The sequence below is a fragment of the Vulpes vulpes genome, chromosome 14 (genome assembly GCF_048418805.1).
Source record: "Vulpes vulpes isolate BD-2025 chromosome 14, VulVul3, whole genome shotgun sequence".
Taxonomy (NCBI): domain Eukaryota; kingdom Metazoa; phylum Chordata; class Mammalia; order Carnivora; family Canidae; genus Vulpes; species Vulpes vulpes.
The window spans coordinates 89004658-89014560 of NC_132793.1; the positions used below are offsets into that span (position 1 = coordinate 89004658).

Consider the following 9903-nt stretch of genomic DNA (forward strand, 5'->3'; position numbering starts at 1 on the left):
GCCCCCATTAGCAAATCCCCCCTATGGGATTTGTCTGCAGGGTCCCTGAGTGCCCCCATGGCAGCTGAAGGTCAGCCCACAGCCTGTCACCTGGCCCTGCCCTGCCCTGCCCCATGGAGATGCTGAAGAGCTATGAGAACAGACACTTGAGTCTCTGTGCAGGAGCTTTGGAGATAATTCCATGATCTCATAGAGCAGTTCTTTCTCCAGGCTAGAAAATTAAAAGCCTGTGACCCTATGCTAGGAAGGATAATGAATAAAATGGTGGACCTGGGCAGTTAGCTAGTTTTTTGTTTCCTGACTCACATAGAGGCTGCAGCCAGTACAACCCATCATTCATACAGGAATATGGAATTCGGTCCATGAAATGGGGCAGCTGGGGTCCTGTCCTGTCCATCCTCTGCCACTTACTGTGACCTTGGCCCAGACACTGACCCCCACTGAGCTCAAAGGCGAGCAGTCTCAGGATTGCTGTGGAATGTTCCACACTATTGTGGAACCTTACAGGAGAGCCCATGGGATAAGCAAACATACCATCTGTATACACAGGGTTGTCGTGAATGCTCTCCCTCCCCCGATACAAAGAGGCTTGAGGAAAGTTTTGTCCTTGTGAGACTCCCCAGCCTATGAGCCTGTGAAACAAGACTAGGAACTTGCAGAGGGGAAATCATTTTTCAAGGTCAACCCTAGACACCTGAGTTTTACAATGGTCATTGATCATTTTCAGGCAGTGACCCTGTCAGTTTTGCATTTGGTTTGAATAGACCCACAGACTAGAGTTCTTGCCCTGATTTTTACATACGTAATAATGACACCTGCAAAAGACATCGAAACCCTTTCTGATGTTCCTGCTCAGGAAGTGACTCAGCCGAGCTTGACTGCCCAGACATCATGGCCTTGGGTACCTTGTGTGGTCAGATGGTGCCATGGGAGCAAGACAAGCAGAACTTCAGGAGCCTTCTCCTGGGGCCCCAGCCATTGTCTATCCCACCCTGGAAGACCTCCCTCTCCAAGAAGGAGTATGAAGACACCTAATTCCAAATTCTCCCTTCCAGACAAGTCTCCTTCCAGACGGTAGCTCCAGGGTCCATGGTTCAAGTCACAATCCGATGAGAAAAAGGACCTTGACAGTGTCTCTAGATCAGCACACAGATACCTCTTTTCCCCACATATGTAGTTTAGTGCCAAATAGGCAGAGATGACGAGTCTCAAGTATGCAGTAATCCCATTTCCCCAGAAAGCAGGGTTTTGTTTTGTTTTAATTTTACAATCAACTTACATGTAAATAAATATCTTTAATGGTAGAGGTGGACGGGTCAAATGCCTATGTCAAATACATGGCATTATTTATTCTGGTAGTTACACATTCATATTTAAAGGGATCTATTGATATTTTAACTTAGAAATATTGCTGTTTTTTCTCTGTAGCATATTATCAAATGAGACCTTATGAAGGTGCTGGTTGTACGAGGTCAAAAACAGTTGAATAGGAGCAGTTCTGTAAGGTGCAGCCTAAGATTTGCAGTGTCTGCCTTCATTGTTACTCACCCCACCCTTCTGAGTCACCTGAGTCACCGCCAGAATACACCTGTTACTGCTGCCAGTGTTCAGAGATACTGCCTCTTTTGGAATCTATATGCACTGCCCTTGCTAGGTAGTCTCATACAAGCTGTGGCATAACTTAGCACTGTGTGTGCTGTGTTGGTGTGACCTTGGTCTGGGTTGGTATGACCTTTCTGTTGGTGTCACTTTGTGTTGCTGGGGCCTTGCTCTGTGTTGCTGTGACCTTGTTCTGTGTTGCTGGGGCCTTGCTCTGTGTTGCTGGGGCCTTGCTCTGTGTTGGTGTGACCTTGCTCTGTGTTGCTGTGACCTTGTTCTGTGTTGCTGGGGCCTTGCTCTGTGTTGCTGGGGCCTTGCTCTGTGTTGCTGTGACCTTGCTCTGTGTTGCTGTGATCTTGTTGCTGTGACCTTGCTCTGTGTTGCTGTGATCTTGTTGCTGTGACCTTGCTCTGTGTTGCTGTGACCTTGCTCCGTGTTGGTGTGACCTTGCTCTGTGTTGCTGTGGCCTTGCTCTATGTTGCTGTGACTTTGCTCTGTGTTGGTGTGACCTTGCTCTGTGTTGCTGTGGCCTTGCTCTGTGTTGGTGTGACCTTGCTCTGTGTTGCTGTGATCTTGTTGCTGTGACCTTGCTCTGTGTTGCTGTGATCTTGTTGCTGTGACCTTGCTCCGTGTTGGTGTGACCTTGCTCTGTGTTGCTGTGGCCTTGCTCTATGTTGCTGTGACTTTGCTCTGTGTTGGTGTGACCTTGCTCTGTGTTGCTGTGGCCTTGCTCTGTGTTGGTGAGACCTTGCTCTGTGTCGCTGTGGCCTTGCTCTGTGTTGGTGTGGCTGTGTGTTGGTGTGACTGTGCTCTGCATTCACGAGATCTTGTACTGTATTCTCCTCAGTCTTTTCCTTCATTTGCTCTGTTGGTGTGGACTCCCAGTCCCCTTGTATAACCACTTACCAGATTGCTTTTAAGTGATTTTTAAACATTTCTTTACATCATCCTCCCTCATCTGTGATTATGAAATCATACTTCCTGGAGACAGTTAAATTTCTATGTTTCCTTTTTTTTTTTTTTTTTTTTTGATCCCTGAGTGATCTTACTACAAATAATTAAAGGTGTCCCTTAGGCCTCCCCCTGAACTGTGAGAGGTTTTGTTCTTGAGTATAACTCTTTCCAAGAATAATTTTTAGCAAAAGCCTTCCCCCCCCTCATGTTCGAGCATGTCTGTTGCTTGTATATGGACTCTGCAGGGCAGTGGCTGGATGTCAGTTCTTACGTAATTACACATATTTGAATATGAATATTCAACCAGTTCATTGCAAGAAAAAAGAGATCTTTCTACTCTGCACAGGCCACTGGGCAGAAGTTCAGGATAAATCAGAGGTTCTCAGCTCTGGGTGCCCCTTCTAGAGGCACTGAGTGATTGGTCTGGGACACTGGGGTTTTGAAAAGCTCACCTGGTGATCTCACACAACAGATCCCAGCTCTCTCCCAGAACCCTCCCGGTGGAAGTCCTTGCTGTGACAGCCATCCCACGTTCAAGTTCTCCTGTGGGTGGGGCCTCCTCATGTGACCTCATCCGTCCACCTCAGCACCCCTCACACACCTGTGCTCCGGTGCCAGGTCCTGAGGCCTAGGGTGGAGCCCAGAAATCTGCATCTGTGATGCGTGATGAATTCTCAAGCCCATAAGCAGCCCGTTGCCTAGTTTATCTAGAAGATTGGATGTGAAGAGAGACACAAAGTTGAGACCCTGGGGCTGGCCTTGGCCGTTGGGGAGAGTGCTTATTCTGGTTTGAATGTGCCAGGGCCCACAGCTGGAGGAGGGGGGAGGACTGGAGCCCCATCACAGCAGCATTCCCCCTGAGCCTCTTTATCCTTCTAAAGTAGAAAAAAGAAAAAGAAAAAAGAAAAACCAACAAAAAATGTGATCCTGCTTGTCAGACTAGAAAGCAGAGGAATCCACCTGGTACACCACTACTCTTTGGGGAGCAGACTGTGCCCCCTTGGTCACACACAGGACCAGCAGTGTGCCCCGGAGCCTAGGCCTTATGACTCCTCACAGACCCCCCCTCCCCTCCAGGGAAAGCCCTCCCTCCAGCACAGGCTGAGGTCAGGCCTAAAGGGCAGGAGACTGGGAGGCACATGATCCAGACAGCACCTGGCATGGCCACCACATGTGGCATTCAGAGGACAGGCCCCCCTCCCCTCTCTCCACCCTGAGGTGCGGTATTAACTCCAGCTGGGCTGTGACACCTGAGGCCTTTGCATTATTAAAGTTTTGCAGAGTGTTCTTAGAACCCCATAAATCACAGATGGTGTGGGTGCTAGGGGACTCCAGATGGAGAGAGTGCACATGTGGACCTGACTCTCTGGCCAAAAGAGACCAGCTTATCGGAGAGACAGTTCCAAGGGCTCCTGGGAGAGCCAGCAAGGGCCCAGGACTTTGGAGGTGGAATTGGGGCAGAGGGGCTGAGTAGCTGGCAGGTTCCCTGTGGAACACTTTAAAAGGGTACAAAGAGGGACAGGAGGAGGGCAGGAGCTGCATGGGCAAGTCCCACCAAGTCCACACATTGGGAACCTGGGACGTCTGCTGAGCTGCCACTGGGCTGGTTTTGGCAAACCCAGGCGTACAGGTGCCAGAAATGCCAGCAACCCAGGCCTTGGCGTCTGAGTTAAAACCATGAACCACAAGTAGTATGTGACTCCAGGACTCCATTATACAAGAAAGGTTGTACTTCATTTTCTCCAACTTAATTCTGGGCCTCCACTCTCCAGGCTTGCAGGAAATTCGACCCTGCCCATTACTGAGCTCCCCTCCACAACCACACGGCCAGGTGAAGGGCCCAGTGCCTCATGTAGCACAAAGCGCTGGGGAGATGCCAGAGGTCATCAGGCCCAGCACCTCCTGGGCGCCACCAGGCCATCCTCTCCCTATCTCTATAATTTGGAAGCCCAGCTTCGTGCTCAGAACTAAAGTAGAGAGGGTGGGAAGTGAAATGCAGGCCTCATAAATTAATATTTCAGCAACTGTCTTGTGTCCTAGCTTGGGCAGCCGAGATGAAATACCATAGACTGGGGGCTTAAAGAGCATTTATTTCTCGTGGTTCTGGAGGCTGGGAGTCCAAGGTACTGGCAGATTTGGCTCTTGGTGAGGACCCACTTCCTGGTTTGCAGGTGGCTGCCTTCTCGCTGTGTCTTCACGTGGTGGAGAGAAAGGCTCTGATCTCTGTCCTGGTTTTTTTTTTTTTTTTTTTTTAAGATTTTATCTACTTATTCATGAGAGACACAAAGAGAGAGGCAGAGACACAGGCAGAGAGAGAAGCAGGCTCCATGCAGGGAGCCTGATACGGGACTCGATCCCTGGCCTCCAGGATCATGCCCTGGGCTGAAGGGAGGCACTCTACCACTGAGCCATCCAGGCGTCCCACTCTTCTTCTTTTTTATAAGGACACTAATCTCATCATGGGGGCTCTGCCCTCATGACCTCATCTAAACCTAATTACCTCCCAAAGGGCCCCCCACCTTCCCCTAATACCATCCCATTGGGAGTTAGGGGTTCAACATGTGGATTTGGGGAGACAACATTCAGTCCGTAACATCTTGAAACAGGCTTCTATCAGGAAGCTGGGGTGCAGCCAAGCCTCCTTGTCCTGCATTATTTCAAGCCCCTGGGAATGACATGCAGGGGCCAGGCCCAGGAGGCAGCTACATTGCAGAGCCATTGTCACATGCTGCAGCCCAGATTAGGCCCCCAGCTCAGACTGGTCCTGTCTCTGGCAGTGCTCCTCGACCTGTGGGAAGGGCCTGCAGTCCCGCGTGGTCCAGTGCATGCACAAGGTCACCGGGCGCCATGGCAGCGAGTGCCCCGCCCTGTTGAAGCCAGCAGCCTACAGACAGTGCCACCAGGAGGTCTGCAATGACAAGATCAACGTGAACACCATCACCTCCCCTCGCCTTGGTGAGTGGCCCCAGGCTGCTGCCCCCCCCCCCAGCCAGTGAGTCCCCACTGGCTAAGGAGTTCTAGAAGCCAGAAAGCCCCCCATTGGGCCTGATCTGATCCCTCAAGAAGTCAATACTTGTCAGCTCTGTAGAAGGTCAGAGGTTGCAGAGATGGGATTTGGTTTTTTGTCATAAAAAGCATGTCTGCGAGTGGCAGCCTCAAACACGATGCCTCAAGCATCCCACTAGTCACACCACCAACAGTGAGGAGCACAGGAGGATGGTCCTCAGTTAATGTTTTGGGGTTCCTGTGCACGAGGAGGGCAAGGGGAGGTTCATTCTTCCAGAAGTGAAGGAGCGAGTGTTATTCACAAAACCTTAGTGATGTACATGTGGGATATTCCTCAAGCTGATGCTTGAGAAGAAAACAGAAGTGCTGATAGCTTGGAGTCTTGAATTCAGTGGCATGGGAAGGAGAAGAGGAACATTTATTTGACATGAATCTGGTGATTCCTTTTAACAGTCTCTGCTTTTCTCAATAGAAATCCCTAAGGAATATTCTCTTACCCAGAGCCCCCTTCCCTAATGCTGGAATGCAACCAGAATGAAGGGGGCTTATAGGTCGTTTCACTGGGGGGGGAGGGGGGTCTTTGAGCTTGCAGAGAGAGGGGCAACCCCAGCTTCTACACGCATGGACCTACTTGGGATGCTCCAGAGACCTCCCTCAGGCATGACCTTCTCTCTGCAGGATGACCCTGAGGGTGACTTAGGCCACTTGCTTGTGCTAGGAGCTCATGCTTTAGTGGGCCCTATGAAGTCCACTGCCCCATGCCATTCTTTCCTCTAAATGCCAGCAGTGATGGTGTTCTTCACCAAAATATAACAGTAAGTAGTACTTAGCTGAGAAGCAGGGTGTGCAACTGCCCTTGCCCTGCAGAAGCAGCCAGACTGCCATGCTCTGCTAAGTGGTTAGGTTAGACACGGAGTGCATCCCCTGTAGGAAAAAGTGACATCACGTGGCCCTGGCAGTGGGCATGTTTCCTCAAGTCCATGTAAGACTCCAACATACATGCGAGTGAGGACAGCTTAGAGTGTGTCAGACCATAGGCCATCTCTGAGCATGAGCCATGATGTCCCCATGCCATCCATAACCTCTGGGCTTTCTCTCTCCTCACCATCCCCTCAGCTGCTCTGACCTACAAATGTACACGGGACCAGTGGACGGTGTACTGCCGGGTCATCCGAGAAAAGAACCTCTGCCAGGACATGCGGTGGTACCAGCGCTGCTGCCAGACATGCAGGGACTTCTATGCCAACAAGATGCGCCAGCCGCCACCACCATCACCAAGCTCATGACACGTGGCCCAGTGGTCCCTCAGCGCTCCCACACATGGTCTGAACCCTGATGACACGGCTAATTGAAAGCCTGCCCACCCAAGAGCACACCAGTCCTGCGGCCAGGACCCCCCCCCCCAGAGCACACCACCGGTCACCCACACGGCTGTCCCAAGAACCCAATCCTATAGAACTTGAGCGTGAACCTGACGTTTGCTGTTAGCGCTTTTGTACTTAATATATTGTTAACAGCCACTGGATGGCTTTCTACAGTAAGGAAAAGATAGGTATGAGTCACAAAATTATTGTCATTTCTAAGGTTCCGTGTACCTCAAAGGGAACACCTCTGACAGACAGTTGTCAAAAGAAAGAGCCGCTCTTTCTTTTGGCGTTTGAATTCCTGGTGCTTAATATGCCACGGGGAGATTGTCCCCCAAAGGAGACATTTGATGTTAAAACAGGCTTTATTCTGAAAGCCAACGGCACCCTGGAAGGAAGGACAGATGTCAGCGAGCCTCTGCTAATGGCTTCTCCCAAGAGGGCCCGGCAGCCAGAACCCTTCTTGATAACACAAGAATCAGCACTTTGCCTCTCAACCCGTCTCTAAAAACATGTTCTCTAGATCGTGGGCCTTAGCCCTGACAGTTTGCATCCGTATCAGCCAAGGATGCCAGGGCCACATAGTTGTACATACCACCTGTGTTGGGGAGAATATTCTGGAAGTGTTTGGGTTTGGGGAGGCATCTGATTTTTATACTCTACTGTCCACAGCATGGGGAAACATAAAAGTCTTTCTTCAAGATGCTATGAAATGGGACATATGTTAATTTGGGGGATGGGACTGTTTTCTGGCGTAAAGATGAGCTCAGGACAGCTTCATCACCCCCTCCGCCTTCTGGGGCATCTACTCCAGTCAGTACTTCATAAAGCCTTGCACCTCATAGATGGCTTCAATAAGGTGACCTTGGCCATCTATCTGAAGCTGATTCTTTATAGAAATTCTGGCTACTTCGCCTTGGCATGGGACTGGTTTCCTCTAGAAGCCACTCCACCTGGTATGCCAGGATCAGTGGAGGAGTGCCACCTGGCCAGGATCACTGCACAGCCACCGTGCCTTCCCATAGCCCAGACCTTGCAGGACTCATCATTGTCACACTATTGTAATTGACCCATCTTCTTAGTAAGGCAAGGATGACTCTCAGCACGAAGAAAGTCTTTCCCTCCTGCAGCCCCTCATAAAGAGCTGTGCCCTCTCCAGAAGCCTGGGGAAATGACAAGAGCACAGAAGACACTACAACCCTGCCCGCTTTGAGAACCAGGAAGAAAAGACTCTACATGCCAGGAGGCCTGTTTCGCTCACCAACTTGGTGGGTGTTTGATGGGTGCTTACATTCAAAGACTTTATCCTGATAACCACCCCCCTTCACCTCCCTTATTATGGACAGGGAGTCTCACTTATACCAATCTCCCTGGGTCGTCTCTGAGGACTTCCTGATTTATTGGTGCTGTGTTTATGTATCTGCTTTTGTTTTTGATGATGTCACAAATTTAGGGTTAGCTTAAGGCTGTTTCAATATTCCAGAGACAGAGAAGTGGTAGGGATGACAAGAAATGTGTGCAGTTCCACTTGAATCAATGAGAAGTATTGAGAAACCTGCTTGTGTCAAGGACTGAGAGAATGCCAGGATGGAGCGATCCACCCTGCATGTAAACCTCCCCCTCCCAAAACAGTTGCACCGGAGCCTATGCAAAATGCTGTCCTCCCCAGCTCAGGCTTGGCCACCAAGAGACTCTCCCTGACCCCCAACCCCGTTTCCACAAAACTCTCAAATTCTTGGGGATCTAGGGTTCCGTTTTCCCCCAACCCCAAATGGGCCGTGCTTTACCATGTAATGTCAGAAAGATAGCAACCTCACACACTGAGGAGCAGAGCCTGGGTGGCAAGCTAAGGAAGCCAGGGCAGCCTTGCTTGCTCATCTGCATCTGGTACCCAAGCTGGGCAAGCATGTGCACGTACTTGCCCATAGGCAAGCCCTCTCCCTGATGCCTCTGAATTAACCCCCTCCCCACCTACACCCCAGATACCTTGACTCTATCAACTGGATGCTTCTGGCAAGGGCCTCACACCTTCAAAATGCAAATAATTGATTTGGTTCTTACTAAACATCCATTGGTTCTCCCAAAGTTTGTGTCTTTCTGACCTCTTTTAGCTCATGCTGGCACTGTTGCTCTGAAATTCACCACCAGCCTGCCTTCTGTCTATGGCACAAGAAGTGATTGATTTCAGCGAAGCCATCCTTGGCGCTTTCATTCCACTTTGTACAGAAGACACCGAAACCCTGTGATCACAACAGTGATGTTTATTAAAAATACCCTGTACTGTCACTTAAGTACTGTACCTTTTTGATTGTGCAAAATGTGTTACTAACTGCAGAGTCTTAGGACCTTTTGGTGCTACTTTCGTGGGTGCAAATGAAACCCTCTCACCTGACCATGGCTTGATATTATCAGAACACAGGGAAAGATCCTCAATAGCAATAATATCATTGCTTTGCTCTCTTTTCTTCATTTCAGAGTCAAATGTATATATTTTCCATTAGTTAACTTCCATTACGTACTGTACCCATGGTATTTTTGTTTCACTTTTTGGTGCTGGTTTTGAAAGAAAAAAAAAAGAACAGAAGACAAACATTGGACACCACTGTAAATGAAAAATTAATCATTTCATTGGAAGTGAGTTGAACATGTCTTAATAAAAATGTTTTTCCATAACAATTTTAAGCTGTCCGTGAAGTCAAAGACAAAAACCAGTCCTCGAGGGCTGACAGAAGGAGGCCTGTCCTTCTGCAAGTGGTCACATAGCTTGCCTGGAACGGCATACCGACCACAGCTGTGACGGTGTCAGAGGTCGCTGGTAAATGCAGTTCTGGCGGGTGGCTGCGTCTCCCTGAGCAAGCTCTAACAAATCATTCTGTCCCAGGCCTCACCCCTGTGTGGTTGCAAAGCCCTGGGTGGGGACATGAAGGTCTGACAGCTGTGCTGTGAGTCTGTGTCTGATGCAGAGCCCCAGCCACCACTT

The 9903-nt window shown here is 49.7% G+C and overlaps 1 protein-coding gene across 2 annotated transcripts in view; it reads left to right on the forward strand.

Annotated features, from left to right (window-relative positions):
- The window catches only part of ADAMTS17 (ADAM metallopeptidase with thrombospondin type 1 motif 17), a 326554-nt gene extending 316955 nt beyond the window's left edge, over nucleotides 1–9599 (forward strand). For both annotated transcript variants that reach the window (XM_072737129.1, XM_072737130.1), the window contains exons 22-23: nucleotides 5331–5508; nucleotides 6676–9599. In XM_072737129.1, coding sequence (XP_072593230.1) covers nucleotides 5331–5508; nucleotides 6676–6845 — 348 coding nt within the window. In that variant the 3' untranslated portion in view covers nucleotides 6846–9599. The remainder of the gene's footprint in view (nucleotides 1–5330; nucleotides 5509–6675) is intronic.
- Nucleotides 9600–9903: the final 304 nt, after the last annotated feature.